The following is a 16,975-nucleotide window of genomic DNA, read 5'->3' on the forward strand; positions in this document are numbered from 1 at the left end:
AATTGAAGTTATCGGAAGTAAACATAATGTGGGAGGACAATTGTTTTAGAATATTTAGGAACTTAACAAAAAATGCATATGCAAAGGAAACTGCATAAACAAAACATGTTAATGTTAAAAAATATATGACGTTCCTTGTGGAAGCAAGTGTCATCTTGGGCCAGAGTAACAAAATAGGATTCACGGATATAAAATTAAACAAAATTTAATATTTAATTTTAATTGTTCGCTTATTCACTTTATCCATCTAATTGTAATAATAACAATGTGTATAACTAAAAGTAAAGATTTTGATAAATGTTTCTTAACATTTAACCCATATGATCCCAAAACATGTATGGTCAGCTGGACCGTACGCGTATACCCATATAGTCTGTTTCCCGGCCGTTATTGAAATTCTTGTTAATATTTGTATATTCCGAAGGCATACTGAATGTTTTACGGAGGGGACCAACCTAATACCCATACGGTCCGACCGTACGCGTATGGTCGGACCGTACGAGTATACGTATACGGTCCGGACCGTACGCGTACGGTCCAAATACTCGTATGGTTTGGAACATAAACATACTCTCTTTTTTACAAATTTTATATTTTTTAAACGAGAGTGCAAATTTGAATTTCCCGCGGGTTGGTCACATGGTCAGAATGAAGGCTCATGGGTAAAATCTGGGACGGCGTGCGTCAACTTTATTATTGGATGTGATACTGGGGAAGAATTTTATATTTTGCTTTTAATTAGAACATCTAGTGGTAAACACTGTATTGGTAGGTATCCTCTGAAGCAACTGTCACGCTTTTTATAACAATTTAAATAGGATTTTTCGATGATTTCTCTTTTAACGGGCGATAACCACAAAGTGAAGCAGAAAAATGGCCTTTGTGATTACTGCCCTTTAGAAACCGGACAAGGGCGACAATTTCCCCTGTTTGCGACCCTGCAATGCCAACCCGATAAACTTGGGATATTGCATTGTGCAAATGCTTAATGCCAACCCATAAAATTACAGGAATACGACATTCTAGCTTTGTAACCGATGAAACCCTTCCTGATCTTAAGAAATTCAAAATGGCGGAGGGGAAATTTATGCAGTGTTTTCGTCACCAGACAAGATCCATAATTTTAATGTAAAATCATCAGCTTATTATAATTTCAGTTTGAAATATCATTCATATCAAAAGAGCTTCTAGAAATGTTTATATCATCAAATAATAGAAATGAAAATATCAAATATTTAGGGTCAAGAGTTCATGTCCTCAATAAATAGTGTCTATAGGCAAAAGGCTAACAGTAACATCATAGGGCTAGTAGTGAGCTCAAAAATGTATTAGCTTATATTCACTCTCAGAAGCTTTAAATTGCCTTGGCATACAAATTCTCAAAGGTCCAAGGCAGTAAAGACCTTATAATTTGCTATTTCAGAATCTGACGCTCTGTGATTACTTTGCATTGTTGCGTAAATGTTGGACATTTTGTTCTAAAATTTTTTTTAGAAATACTGAAATGTATGTGTTGGCTAAGAAATATGAACAAATAATGATGTCCCTGCAAATCCTGATCCTGAACGTCAAAACGTGTCAACTTGTCTCTTCATGTCCGCTTTTTTCCATCCTAATCTTGCATTCTTTGTTTCAGCAAGTAGTATCGAGTAGTCATCTGTTCTCTATAGTGATGCATGTGGTAAAAATTAAAAAAGTTCGCGAAATCGCACCTGTTTTCTATTTGTCGGTATTTCAAGGACAGAATAAAAACTCGCTTCACACATGCATTAATATCAACATTTCAAGTTTTCAGACATTTTACAACAGTAAAAATAATATTTTCCGATTGTAACTTATTTTTCTTTATTCTTAAAACAACCCCAACTTCATCCCCTCGGTTCATAAATAGCACGTTTTCAAATATTAACAATACTTAGCTCGAAAAGAAGGTGAAGTCCACATACATAATACTCAATTGTAAGATGTGGTGTGACGTCGCTATGGCAAAGAATCTATGGAATGCAGTTTATGTCATATCTTTATATGAACTTTAAAATTTAATTCAATTCAATTATCGGAAAAATATTAATAACAGCTGTGACAACATCTTACAACGTATAAAAATTAAATCAATAGTTTAAAATATCTAAAATATATTAAAGATTAATATTCAATGCATATTTTTGTCCTTGAGTGATAATTCCTAGGATATCGGGTAAAGATACCTTAATTGATCAATAAGGCTAAAATTAAAAAAAAAAATGTTTCTAGAGATAAATGATAGTTAATTGATACTTTTCTTCAATTTGCGTAATTTTAAATCTTCTATTAATATCAAACATGCTTACCATACTATACTTTTAACAACTATCGAGAACTGATGATGTATTGCACACAATGTCAAAATTGAGCACAACAACAGATGTTTCTATTTTTCTTGATTTACGCTGGAGAAAATCGTGAGGATAATAGCAGTCCAGGCAATTACTGAAAACTGTAATATTACTTTTTTATATAATAATAATATTACAAGTAAAAGTAATATTACAAAAAATAGTAATAGAATTCTTATATTACTAAAAACTGTAATATTGTTATATTACTGAAATGTGTAATATAGGCTCCATATTACATAAAACAGTAATATTACTAGAAAATGCCTATATTACATAGAACTGTAACATAAGGCTAAAAATCACTAATGCTGCCTTTAACTCGAGGCTGGAGACAGCACAACATAGTTTTAGTATCAAATTACATGGTAAATAAAAGATGGATCAAAAATAGTTTCATCACTTCTGCAAAATCAGATGGAGACGCCAGAGCAACCAAATATGGAGATGGAAAACGCTACCAGTATTGAGTAAAGGGAATATTTTATTATATCGTGAAGGTAATAGAATTTTTAAGTAAATAAAAGTACTTTATTCTGATAGTGTAATGACTTGTGATAATTTAAGACATGGTGCAATAGCACCGTGACGTTTATCTTGTTAGCGGTATGCAGTCAAAAAGGGGGCACATAATGTATATTCAAGTGTTTAACATGGGAACAACTCATGTATGTCTTATAATATTTCGCGGTAAAATGGTTTTTTCTGCACACGTAGTTTGTACATATTGAAAAACATTGTTTGATTGTTATGAAAATAAAATAATTAAAAAGAATTTGTTTTTCACAGAAGGCAGCCGAGAATTTCAGAACATGAAAGGAATCACCGTTTTAACTTGTATTACTAATTTGCGGTAAAAATGTTTGTAACTGCAAATGTAGTATGTACACAATGAAGAACAGTAATTGTTTAACTGTCCTGAACATATAATTGTCATGAAAATTAAAATAAAAGACTAAAATGTAATTGTTTTTTAAAATTAAAAGATAATTGTATTCACGCAAAAGCTGAGAAATTCAGAAACATCAAAGGGGTCACCGTATTTAAATTATAACAATTCCCAGTAAAAATTTGTATATAAACTGCACATGAATTGAAAATATTTATTGTATTGTAAATTTATAAAAGATAACAATATGAATAGTGTTCAACGAGATCTGAGAAATTAAGAAACATCAAAGGAGTTGCCGTATTTTTGGAAAATGACGCAGTCATTGTTCCATTACTGGCGACCTGAACTTCATAACATTTCTCTGCCTACCGCGCTTGGTTTCATATTTACTATTTTCCATACAAACTGGAATCTGCTTGTGTTATCATTATGCATGATCATGGTGTAGTAATCAGCCAGGAACCTGTTTAGAATTTGTAAACTACAAAACGTAATCAGTTATTTTTGATCCATCTTTTATTTACCATGTAATTTGATACTAAAACTATGTGGTGCTGTCTCCAGCCTCGAGTTAAAGGCAGCATTAGTGATTTTTAGCCTTATGTTACAGTTCTATGTAATATAGGCATTTTCTAGTAATATTACTGTTTTATGTAATATGGAGCCTATATAACACATTTCAGTAATATAACAATATTACAGTTTTTAGTAATATATAAGAATTCTATTACTATTTTTTGTAATATTACTTTTACTTGTAATATTATATAAAAAAGTAATATTACAGTTTTCAGTAATTGCCTGGACTGAATAGGAAATGAATAAAAGTATCTACTATAAATTAACACAATCAGCTTTGACTACATTTATTTGAATAACTGGCCATACAGAGTAAATGTTTGTTACACTATGGAGAACCGATAACACTAGGATATATAATCTTTTATAGATTTGTGTTATTTTTCTTGGCACAGAATGTGCGTTCTTTAAATAATCCTGTATTTTTAAATACTCTTCATAATTTATGTTGTTTTTGAATGTTAAAAAGTAATTAGCCAGATTCATTTTTAACTATAATTGTCCTATAAAATGTACCTGCTAGTGGATTTAGGGAAGTTTGCATCAAGGTCTGGGTGGACAATCCTTCATTTCTGCATTTTTTTTATTGTATGGGGCATTATGTTTTTTGTTCTGTGCGTTCATTAATCTGTCTGTCCAGCAGGCAGCTTCAGGTTAAAGTTTTTGTCAAGGTACATGTAGTATTTTATGGAGTTGAGGTCAAATCAACTTCCACTGAACAAAGAAAATGATAGCATGAGTGGGGCATCTGTGGTTCTTAAAATATCTTTGATAATTACCGTTATTCTGTAAAATTTTCATCAAAAGACCCCATTCATACCATTATTGTATCATGAATATTTTTTTATTTGAAAATGTTGTTTTTTTTTCAGTGGAGACCGGTTAACATGGATACAGATGATGCTTTACAGCAGGTAGCAGAAGAAGTTGGCGGAGGAGATGGGATTGTCATTAGTGATGTTGGAGACCTAGTTAAACTATCAGAAACTCAGGTTTGTTTATTGTTCTACAGTACAGAACTTTGAGATATGGTTCAGTATGAGGTGATTGAATGCAATGATTCTTAAGTTTTCTATGAATGATTTTAAAGTGACTATATATTTATCACAGAATAGTACGAATCTACCTACATGTATGTATATTATGCAAAATTGGCTGGACAAAACAAATAATGATGTGTTATTCTGTACATGCTGTAAGGCTTTTCATAACACTAAAACTACTAATCAAGTAGTAAGATTATTATGAGATACACTTACAGATATTTTCAATTCCTGTACATGTACCTAAGGTAAAATATCTGCTATATAAATATGTGAAAAAATTGTTAACACTGAAAAGGGATTAGTCCACTACCGTAGTGCTGTACATAAACATTTTCTACTTTTAAAAATAACAACATGTTCATAAATTTTCATTATCAATCAGTTATAAATAAAATTGAATATGTATTATTGCAGGTTGTAGAGACTTTAGAAGGTGTGTTTCCCCAGGCTGATCCAGCCCCTCAGCCCAATGGTGGATACAGCATTGAGTCCTTGCCTAGTGATATGCCAGTTAATATCATGGCTGAACAGAAGACTTCTGACATGCCTGTAGAAATCATGGCTGAGCAAAAACCTATTGAGAATGAAGCATCAGGTATGAATGCAAGGATTTTAATGGAGATTTTTCGTTTGAGGGTTAATATTAATATTGATTTAAACACTTTTTACGGACAAGAAATAAAATATAACATCAAGAATACTGTGAAATACAACATAGGTTAAACTGGTCAGGAATAAGGTATTCGTGTAGATCCTGTAAGTATGAACATGCAAAAAGCAGTTTCAGGCCATGCTTTTGTACATTTTGAGTTGGTTAGAAGGGATTTTTATAAGTTTTGGCCAACAACATAAGTAACATGTTTTAGTCAAGAAAAGGATGTTAGAAAAGTATGTCTTTATAAACCTATTTGTGTTTAAATAGGCAGCTTTTTAGGTGGTTGAGTATATAAGTAGGCAACAGCCAACAATTTAAATTTTATTTTTGTTGTTACATTGACTTGTACATGTACATGAACATTTTGTTTTTGACAATTTTGCAAGATATGTAAAAATGTAAATTATATATTGATATTAATCAACAGTGCCTTGTAAATTTTTTAGTAGAAGAGGTATTAGAAAAAATCAATGAGGTTTCCCAAGTAGCTGATGCAGAGACAACTGCAGTAGAAGGATTACCTGATCAAGTTGATAATGTACAACAGCCTGCATCTGATGAGAAGACTGGTAAAAATTTCCACAAATTATGTTTATTGATTGAATGTGTAATAAGGGTGGTTTCTTCCCAAAAATAAATGGTATCTGAGATGCACTTTTATAATTGATAAATTTGCCTGTAGGGACAAATTTTGAATTTCTCTTGCACTTTCAACATGTTCAAAGTACTTGATTCCCATCTTTAAGTGAGATTTAAAAAATCCATCCACAAAATGCCCTGTATGTTTTCATAGAACAGCCCTATTGGCCCCTATGCTTACATGTACATGTATTTTACTGTCACAAAAATCCTACACACACTCAATCAAACCCAAAGGCAAGGGGTCACAGGTTATTGCTATTGTCTCACTGAGGCCTTCAAAAAGGGAATAAAAGCTCACACTTGCTTGTAAGTTCCAGAAGATTCCCAGTATTGTGTTTAAGCAATTTTTTAAATCAGGCAAAAATATTATATTTGTAAACTGAAAAACACATAAATTTCAACTTCATTCTTGTTAACAAATTCTTAAAATCTTGTGAAAAAAATAATTAGCAAGTACTTTAACACTATATTGAGTTTATAACTTATAAATTGACCATTCATCATGTTCATGGATGTGTAATGTAATAATTAAAGTTTTTTTCATGCCCCCACTGTAACATCCCAACGTTGGTGTCTGTTTTCAACTTAAGTTTGCCTAAACTAAATATTATGAAACTGATATAAAATGCTTATTACCACAAAAAACAGATCAAATTGGAATTTTGGTGTCGTCACCATAACTGTTAACAATTTGAAAATTGCAGAATTTTTTGTTTTTTCTCTAACTCAGGTTTCCTCAACCAAATGTAAACTTATACACAACACTTATTACCACAAAATATAGATCAGGTGTGGAATTTGATTGTGTCACTTTAACCTTTTATAGTTATGCCCTTTTACAAGTGGAAAAATTGCTCAATTTTTTATTTACATTCTCTTACTTAAGTTTCCTCAACCAAATGTTATTAAACTTATAATTAATTCTTACTACCACAAAGCACAGATCAAGTTTGTATTTTGGTGGTGTCACTTTTACTGTTGTAGAGTTATGCCCCTTTGAAATGCTGCTGACTTTTTTATTTCCATTTTCTGACTTTTATTTACTCAACCAAATGTTATGAAACTTATACACAATACTTATTACAGGCATGTACCACAATAAAAAATTAAGTACACATTTGGATAGCACCACGTTTACTGTTTGTCAGTTATGTTCCTTTATAACTTTATATGATATGCAATCGGGGGCATCATCTTTTTCCATGGACACGTTCCCAATTTATCTGTGTTTTCCTTTAATTTGTTTATTTTATATTTAGCAGATAACAGTTTGCCAGCTGACTTATTTGATGGAAATACAGAAGTTACATCTGAAACCCAGGTAATACACACACACACATATCACTCATAGCTCATTATGGATAAAGTTTATAGATTTTCAGAATAACATGTTCAGTTATACAGTGTTCTCCCCAGGCCGTTTTAGCGTCGCGGTACCGCGACGCTATATGTTTTTACCGTGGTGCTATAATAATTACCGCGACGCTATAATTATTCCCGCGACGCTATAATTATTTTGAAGATGCTTTTTTACTTGTCCTCAATTTTAATATTTCATCTATTATCGATTATGATCATAAACATTATATCACCTTTAATTGTAATCCCTTTAAGTCGGACACTACAGGCAATTAAGAGATTAAATAGCTAGGTGTTAATTGCCTTCAGGGTGATAACTGTTTGGATGCGAATATCCCAAGCTGACACTTATGACATGACTAATACCACGGCACGTGTCTGCAATCACCAATTTCGACATGGAAAAATGCAATCACAAAACAATTCGAAATCTACGTTTTGTATTACGAAATTTGCAAAGATTGGAATGATTTTTATTTTTTTAATAAAAGGTCGTTTATTTGTGCAACTCTCCAAAAATTACTTTCTTTCTCTTCCGAGAGCAAGAATTTTGGTTTAGAGCTAAAATAAGTTTAATACTTCTTTCAAAAGTTATCATAATTGGCTTAAGTTTATGTTTAATCTATTTAATGCATTAAAAGCGTCTTATTCATTCACAATCTCTTGTCAAACAATGTTTATTCTCGGACTCATTTTCGTAAATTTTTCCACGGCCGCCATTGCACATTTTTGGGAAAACTACGGATCGGAACCGGACCAGATATGACAAAAATCCCCATTTTCACGATAATGACAACAGATCGAAAAAATATACCAAGAGAAAAAACTACGCATTAACAGACTTAGTATTTGTTAGATAACTTTGTTAAAAATACATATCATTTTGATGTAAAGATAAGAATCAACTGGGACTAATTGATTGAGTGCCATGAAACAATGAATTTCATAAAATGATAAACCAAACAAAAAAAAGTTTTTAAATTGATTTTTTTTTTGCTACTTTTGCTACTTTATCTTTACTTAATATAATATAAATAGTTAATTTTGTGTACTAGATATTTAGTTTTGTATATATACAGCTTGCACTATAATGAACCATTCATTCATTTGACTTATTGTTGGGTAACTGAAACCACATATTTATTTTTATTTGGCACAAGAGGAAAAAAATAATTCTGTAACTATAAATGAATAAAGAAAACATAAACTGAAACAACTGTTTTTGTGGTTATAGTTTAATTGTATTCTCAGTTATGAATATATAACAATATAAACTAAAACATATAAAGGAAAAAGAGCATCGACGCGACGCGACAAATGACATTAAAAAAATAGTTATTTTTTTTTACGCAAAATGTGATGCTATCCAAAATTTCTGGGGAGAACACTGTTATATAGCTGTATACAATAAAGGGTAAAATTAAGAATGGAAATGACGATTGTGTCAAAGAAACAAAAACTTTATCAAAGTGCAGAAATCACCCCAAGGCCACCAATCGGACACAAAATCTGGCATAGTTGGAGATGTGTTATCAGATCTCAAAACTTCAATACATCTTACCAAAAGAGTAAAAAAAAACAAAGCAATATGCACATTCATACATTGCATTTTTGTCTGATTGATGATTGAATTTTAAAATTTAAAACAGCATACACATGTGTATGTGAATCTTGCCACTTACAATATTCTCAGGAAGGCTGAGTACTGGAGTACAGTTTTAGTACTCAGATACTCGTTTGACTGTTATACATCTTGAGATATTTCTCTTCACATTTCCATTCTCATTGGTTCCATCGAAATGTCCCCTTCGTAATACTAAATAAAATCAATTTACAACATACATGTAAATATGTTTATCTGAGGCTAATATTTGTTATAGTTGTACCAGCAAAGTTCTTTCCAAGGGAATGTTTTTACATGCACAATTTGAAAATCAGACAAACGATAGTGCACAAAAAACAAAACACAGAAAGACTGAGCAACACGAAAATGCACAAGTAATTTGAAGTCCAATATTGTTGTTGAAAAATTAATGGACAAGTCGTATTATAAAAAAATTCCAACTCCTCAGGAACAGATGATACTTATATTGTCTACTTTGTCTGACTTTATTGCAGTTTGGTTTATGAACATGTCAAAAACAATAATTGCTATTATGATAGGTTATTTGTAGAAACGGCAGTTAGTAATTCATTGTTTAATTGACACAAAAACCAGAGGACCAAGCTATGTTTGTAGTACGTTTGTCTTTCTTTTATATGTTCATGAAAGTAGACGTTTTAGATTCATCCGAGTACTATCGAGTATCATGACCGAGTATCCGATTAATTCAGATCTTTTGACATTCCTATTTTTTACACTTGCTGAAAAAAATGTTGATACTACTATGTATTCATTGTTATGTGTGTTAATCCAAAATTCTTGGATGTTTGTTAATTGAAACCAATGATAAGATGATATTATGATATAAAATGTACCTCATTTTATATTTCAGCCCCAAATAGTTCAAGTAGTTATAGAATCTGATGTGCAGCCACCCGCAGTTGATGAACCAGTTATAGTCCCAGAAAATTTCACTCCTTTAGAGGAGGAAATTGAATCAGTAGAAGAAACTTCTGCAAAATCTGATGGGGTATCTGCAGAGGAACAAAAAGAAGGTCAGGTACCAGTTGAGATACCAGTCATTGTCCCTGAAAGTTTTATTCCCCTTGAAGACAATCGGTTAGACCCAATCCAAGAAAATACAGGTGAAGAGGAATCTTTGGGGGCAGAAACAACGAAAAATCAAGAGGAGGAAACTGCTATGGAGGATACAACTGAGGCCTCAGAACCTCAAATTGAGTCAAGTCAGAATGAAGAAGGGGAAGTTACAGTTACTGTAACTATAGTTAATGAGGAAAAGGAAGAATCTACACCAAAAAGAAGAGGAAGACCAGCTAAACAGTCCACTGACGATGTGGCTGGTCCTTCACTGGAGAAAAGACAAAGAAATGATTCAAAATCCAGTGAAAGTGGTCCTGCTTCAGAAGGCAGACCAACACGTAGGAGTCTAAGAGCTCCCAAAGAGGTAGCTGAGGACAAAACTGCAGAAACTCCAGACACTAAATCTAAAAAAGGAAAAGCTGCAAAGGAAAAAGATACGGAGACTCCAAAGACAAAATCAAAGGGCAGAGGTCGTCCACGGAAAGAGTCAACAGAAAAGGAAGTTGAACAGGAGGAGGATGAGGAGGAAGCTGAATCTGAGGCAGAATCTGGAGAGGAAGAACAGGAAGCCACCCCTGAACCAAAAAAAGGAAGAGGCAGGGGAAGACCATCTAAATCAGAAAGTTCTACTCCTGTTGTCAAACTAAAAGTTAAAACTCCAACTAGTAAAAAAGGAAAAACTAAACAAGGGGATAATGATGATGAAGAAGAAGTTGCAAAATCTGGAAAGAAAAAAGGTGCAGATACTCCACCAGATGAGGGAAAGAAACGAGGCAAAAAGAAAGAGGAGACATCTGCAGACACTCCAAAAAAAGGAAGAGGTAGACCCAAAAAAGAGGTAGTAGAAAAAACTGTTAAAGATGAAGAAGTAGAAGGTGAAGAAGCCATGGAGGATGATGAAGCTTCTGAACCAGAGCCCAAGAAAAAAAAGGGTCGCCCTTCAAAATCTGGGGACTCTCCAAAGGATATCACTGGTACTAATGAAACAATGGAAGCAGAAGAAACTGTCCCATCAACTCCATCTAAAAAACGAGCAAGACCAGTTGAAGAAACAGTAGAAACAACACCAACAGATTTACCAGTTAAGAAAAAACCTAAGGCTTCCCCACCAGTTATGACTGACTCCTCAGCCGGACCTAATGATAGAATGATCGTAAAAGAGGAACCCCAGGAAGATCTGTTATCACAGGTATTACCCAATATTACTATTTCATCTGTGTCGGGAAGTAATAGACCACACACACTTATTGTTCATGAAAATGTAGAGGGAGATGTTTACAGCATTGAACAAGTTGATCATGATCAGGAACCTGGCACATCAGAAGTTGAGATCCCATTTGTTGAAGTTGAGACTGTTATTGAAACTCCAGAAAGAAGATCTGTACTAACTCAGACAGATCCTAAACTTAAAAAGAAGAAATTTGGACCATTAGGTCAAGATGATTTTGGTTTTGCTGAGGAAGAGGATGATGGGAGTGGCAGAAAGAAGCGAAGAAGTGACGAGGTGGCTTTGTTTGAGGATATGGAACCCAAACGTAGAACAATCCGTAACACAGAGGAGGCTCTCAATTGTCCATTTTGTGACAAAGCATTTATTGGTCTGGTCAAGCATATAAAAGGTAAACACAGAGATGAAATGGACTATGAAGAGGAAATGAGAAATGCAAAGTGGAGAGAAAAGATAATGAAAGTTTCTACACAAGGCCCCGAGGAGGAAGGGGAGCAATGTCAGGAGTGTGGGAAGACCACAAAGAATATGAAACGCCACCAGGAACTTCATCAACAAAACAGGATGCAAATTCCTTGTCCAATTTGTGGGAAAGTTGTCCTTAAAACTGGTATGAGCTCTCACATGAGAACGGTGCACTCTGGTAGAAAACCATACAAATGTCCACACTGTGATTATGCATCAGCTTTCCGTGGCAATCTTAATACCCATATTAAAGGAATGCATCTTCACACCAGGCAATATCTTTGCAATACCTGCAAAGCTGCATTTAAAACATTAGGAGCTCTGATTGGGCACACAAAGCGTGTGCATGAAGGCTGGAAGTCACCTAATCAGAAAATCTTCATTTGTTCAGTGTGTGAGAAACGTTTCACCAAGAAATACCACGTTGACAGACATATGTTGATTCATACTGGTGAAAAGCCACATAAATGTAACGACTGTGGCCGCTGCTTCAATAATAAGTCTAATCTGATGTCCCACATCCAATTGGTCCACAAGAAATTGTCCCCCTACCAGTGTGACATGTGTCACGAACAGTTTAAGAGGAAGAAGCTATTGCTGGAGCATATTGGTAGGATCCATGTGACTGCTGGAGAGGCGGCCCAAGCCATCATTAGGAAGTATGATCTACATGCTGATAATGATGAGGACATTGAGGCAGAGGGAGAGGAATACGAGGAAGGAGAAGTAGCAGAGGTAAGGCTTAGAATTAAATGTTAAATTTAACAACCAATACATCAAAAAATTATGTTTAGGATGTTACATCTCATATAAAATAAGGAAGATGTGGTATGATTGCCAATGAGAAAAATCGAAACTAGAGACCAATTGATGTAGAATTAAACACCTAAAGGTCACGGTCACATGACTGTATGGTTTCAACAATCAGAAAAACCATACAGCATAACAGTTCACGCTGAACTGCTAAATCTACAGGCCCGCAACTCAATTTTTGAAATTTTTTAGTTAGATTCTGTTGGCCTGTAGGTCTGATTTTTACAGGCCCGAGAGCAATTTTACCAGCCTGGGCTGCCACTCGTCGTGAAGACTGGCATAATCAACTAAAATACTTACTTTCAAGCCTTTGTTATGATCTGTATTCAATTAATTTAACAGACTTTCAAACGTTATATGATAATTATTTTTTCGTTTAAAAAAAAAGCATAACATTGCAATAAGTATACTCAGTTTGAAAGTAAACTACAGTATATGCTATTATTATCTTACTGCATGTCAGAATATGTTCATGAAAATTATTTAAACAATTTAAGTGTAACTTTGTACTTAGTTTCAATAATGAATTCAACTTTTTCCACAATTTATGAAAACTGCTTTTTAAAAGAATAATGAGAATTAACAGTATGTAACTACAGTATCATTACTATCAACATGATCAATACAATAAAAAAAGAAATAGAGGCATATTGAAAAAATGTTTTAGCCACTTGACTTCACATTAAATCATTGCAATGGGATGTATTAGAGTGTAAGTATGTAATCATTAAATCAAAAATTTGATACCTTACTTCAGTCTTTTCTGACATCATAAACACAAACTTAAAAAAACATTTGTTTAAAACTTTTTAGATATAATTTGCTATTTTAATTTGTCAATTCTATTTTTAGATTGAGAATGTACATCTTGAAGGTGAACCTGCTGGGGACACCACATACGTAGTAACAAGTGCTGATGGAACATACAGTAATGTGACAGATGCTGCACAACTCCTGGCTGGACAGGCATTGACCACACTACAGACAGAGGGTGGACAGGAGACCATTATTATTGTACAGACGGCAGAACCTGGTGAGAATGCCACCCATGCTATCGTAGACCAGGACGGAACTGTACAGTATGTGATGCAACAACCTGGAGAAGATGGAGGTCACCAAATTTATGCACAGATTCAACAAGAATAATGTGTAGAACTTAATGTTGTAGTCGGACACAAAAAAAGTAATCAATTGCATTGTTTTAATCTGTAGATTTTTTTGTTGAAAGTCAGCATTTTTTGTAATTGCTTGGTTCTTTTTTAAAAGCAGAAAGATATTTAAAAGAGAAACCATTTTCAATCCAATGTATCATCATTCATCTTTTATTTTATGATGGTTGTTATTAATTAATGTTAAGTTTGAAGCATTCATCTTTAATGAAAAGTAATGGAAAATTCTGCAAAGTTAATCAACTTTGCTCATGCTATTGAAATAAGAATCAAAATCACTTTTTAAGCAAGCATGTTCAAAGTTTACTTTTTCAAAAGTCTTATTAAACTAGTAAAATTGATTATTTGAGCAGTAAAAATTATCATGATGATTTAATTTGGAGATCATAATGATGTGAACAAATATTCTAACGAGTAAAATTACTTAACAATTGTAATTTTTTTTATAGATCTGATTTTGTTAAATATTGAATGACTAAAAATAATCTGAGTGAATTGGTTTATGTTGTCTAAATCATAAAGTCAAATTGTGTGTGTCAGATATCTTTGTTTTACATTTCATAAGGTGCACCTTGATTTTTGAATGGTACATGTACCTGTGTACTTCAAAAGTGACAAACAACAGTCATGATGCAATTTAATATATATGTACTAATGCCATTGGAGAGAATTGGCTTGAAAACCAGATACATTTATAAAAAGACCTATATTTAAAGACTTAGAACTGGTTTGCAACTAAGTGTGTATTACATGTATTAATGGAAGGTGTTATTAAATCTCTAGATAGCATAGACATATAAGGCATTCCATTGTATTAAAATGTTGCATTGATATCTGTGCTTAGGATATACTTAACTGTCACTATTAAAGTATGAAAAATAATAACGCATTATCCATAATCATGGTTTCTACAACTTCATGTTGTATTAGCTTTTATATAGAACTAGTAAGCATGACGTTTTGGGTTAGAACAAAATTATAATTTTGACTGATTTTATCTTTTGTATTTTAATCATGAGAACATTCTACTAATATAATATAATATGTGTTGAACCTTAAGAGAATACAAGTGAAGTTGGAATTAACAGGACTTAAAAATTCAGAAATTGCATTGTTAATGTCATACTTGTTTGTATAACTATTTTTTTATATGTTTTATATAGTTGTGGTTAGAAATAATGAAGTTTACAATTTATATTTTCATCTGTACATTAAAAAAGGCATTTCATGTTCATTTTATAAAAGTTGTAAAAGTTCTTTAGAATTGAGATTGATTGTAAATGATAGAGAAATATCAGAATTTAGAAATGCAAAATTTTTCTTGAAAGAAATTTTTTTTTATATTTTGTTCTCACTTCATATTGTTTAAGAAACTTTTTTTTAAAAATTATTATGAAAAATACTTCTCTGTGTCCTAAAATGATTTTAAGGAACACAGTGCTTTGAAGGAAGATAATTGTTAATTGTTGAGATTTAATGTTTTCTGATTTGCAAGAAGTAAAGAGGTGGGGATAAAAACAGAAAAGGAAAGTTTCAAGGTTATATATATTTAAAGAAATAGAAAGATTTTGAAAGTCTGCTTGAAGGATAATTGCGCAAGTTTTCATATATTTTTTTCTTCATATACCAATAAAAAAAATTAAAGCACTCTGTCATATTAACAACATCAAATCTGATTTTAATATAATTCAAGTGTTAACAAAGAGATATAGTTTGGAAAGAATTTTGTTAACACTTGTAGTTAAATGTTATCAAATTTATGTCTACGAAAATATTTTAGATGACTATTTAAAATGTACACAACATTTAAAAGCATCTGTGGTAGTATTTATTAAAAAAAATGTTAAGGAAAATTTATAAGATAATCCCATCAAACTCGCATGTGTTATTGTAATTATTAAATACATGTCATTAGCTCACCTGACCTGAAAGGTCAAGTGAGCTTTTCTCATCACTTGGCGTCCGTCGTCCGTCGTCCTGCGTCCGTCGTCCGTCGTCCGTCGTCTGTAAACTTTTACAAAAATCTTCTCCTCTGAAACTACTGGGCCAAATTCTACCAAACTTGGCCACAATCATCCTTGGGATATCTAGTTTTAAAAATGTGTGGCGTGACCCGTCAAACCAACCAAGATGGCCGCCATGGCTAAAAATAGAACATAGGGGTAAAATGCAGTTTTTGGCTTATAACTCAAAAACCAAAGCATTTAGAGCAAATCTGACATGGGTAAAATTGTTTATCAGGTGAAGATCTATCTGCCCTGAAATTTTCAGACGAATCGGATAACCTGTTGTTGGGTTGCTGCCCCTGAAATGGTTATTTTAAGGAAATTTTACAGTTTTTGGTTATTATCTTGAATACTATTATAGATAGAGATAAACTGTAAACAGCAATAATGTTCAGCAGAGTAAGACCTACAAATAAGTCAACATGACCAAAATTGCCAGTCGACCCCTTAAGGAGTTATTGCCCTTTATAGTCAATTTTTAACAACTTTTCATCACTTTTTGTAACTTTTCTAAAAATCTTCTTCTCTAAAACTACTTTGCCAAATTTAATCAAACTTGGCGACAATTATCATTGTGGTTTATAGTTTAAAAAATGTGTCCGATGACCCAGCCTACCAAACAAAATGGCCGACATGGCTAAAATTAGAACATAGTGGTAAAATGCAGTTTTTGCTTTATATCTTTGAAACCAAGACATTTAGGGCAAATCTTTCAAGATTTTAATGTCCATCAGAATAAGATATATCCCCTCACAAATTTTCAGTTGAATCGGACAACCTGTTGTTGGGTTGCTGCCCTTAAATTGGTTATTTTAAGAAAATTTTGCAGTTTTTGGTTATTATCTTGAATACTATTATAGATAGAGATAAACTGTAAACAGCAATAATGTTCAGCAAAGTAAGATCTACAAATAAGTCAGCATGATCAAAATTGTTAGAGGACCCCCTAAGGAGTTATTGCCCTTTAGAGTCAATATTAAACAACTTTTCCTCATTTTTGTAACTTGTATAAAAATCTTTTCTAAAACTACTTGGCCAAATT

General features: G+C 32.7%; 1 protein-coding gene across 4 annotated transcripts; it reads left to right on the top strand.

Annotated features, from left to right (window-relative positions):
• The first annotated feature begins 649 nt into the window (after positions 1 to 649).
• LOC143042398 (uncharacterized) lies at positions 650 to 14,047 on the top strand. 4 transcript variants are annotated; one of them, XM_076214679.1, is made up of 7 exons: positions 650 to 768; positions 4,719 to 4,838; positions 5,307 to 5,487; positions 5,994 to 6,116; positions 7,449 to 7,510; positions 10,044 to 12,680; positions 13,611 to 14,047. In XM_076214679.1, exons 2-7 carry the CDS (start codon positions 4,734 to 4,736, stop codon positions 13,902 to 13,904), a joined length of 3,402 nt encoding a protein of 1,133 aa, XP_076070794.1. In that variant the 5' UTR covers positions 650 to 768; positions 4,719 to 4,733; the 3' UTR covers positions 13,905 to 14,047. The 4 variants fall into 4 exon arrangements, with proteins under 4 accessions (XP_076070794.1, XP_076070797.1, XP_076070796.1 ...); XM_076214682.1 differs by having other exon boundaries at positions 7,452 to 7,510; XM_076214681.1 differs by having other exon boundaries at positions 5,997 to 6,116.
• The last annotated feature ends 2,928 nt before the right edge of the window (positions 14,048 to 16,975 follow it).

This window comes from Mytilus galloprovincialis, chromosome 8, assembly GCF_965363235.1.
Source record: "Mytilus galloprovincialis chromosome 8, xbMytGall1.hap1.1, whole genome shotgun sequence".
In the NCBI taxonomy this organism is placed as follows: domain Eukaryota; kingdom Metazoa; phylum Mollusca; class Bivalvia; order Mytilida; family Mytilidae; genus Mytilus; species Mytilus galloprovincialis.

What these genes read in the sequence shown, in the direction of transcription:
- LOC143042398 (XM_076214679.1), top strand. Translation starts at nt 4,734, where the DNA reads ATGGATACAGATGATGCTTTACAGCAGGTAGCAGAAGAAGTTGGCGGA. An exon ending in TTAAACTATCAGAAACTCAG is followed by an intron (nt 4,839 to 5,306) that starts GTTTGTTTATTG and finishes GTATTATTGCAG; the next exon opens with GTTGTAGAGACTTTAGAAGG. An exon ending in AAGTTACATCTGAAACCCAG is followed by an intron (nt 7,511 to 10,043) that starts GTAATACACACA and finishes TTTATATTTCAG; the next exon opens with CCCCAAATAGTTCAAGTAGT.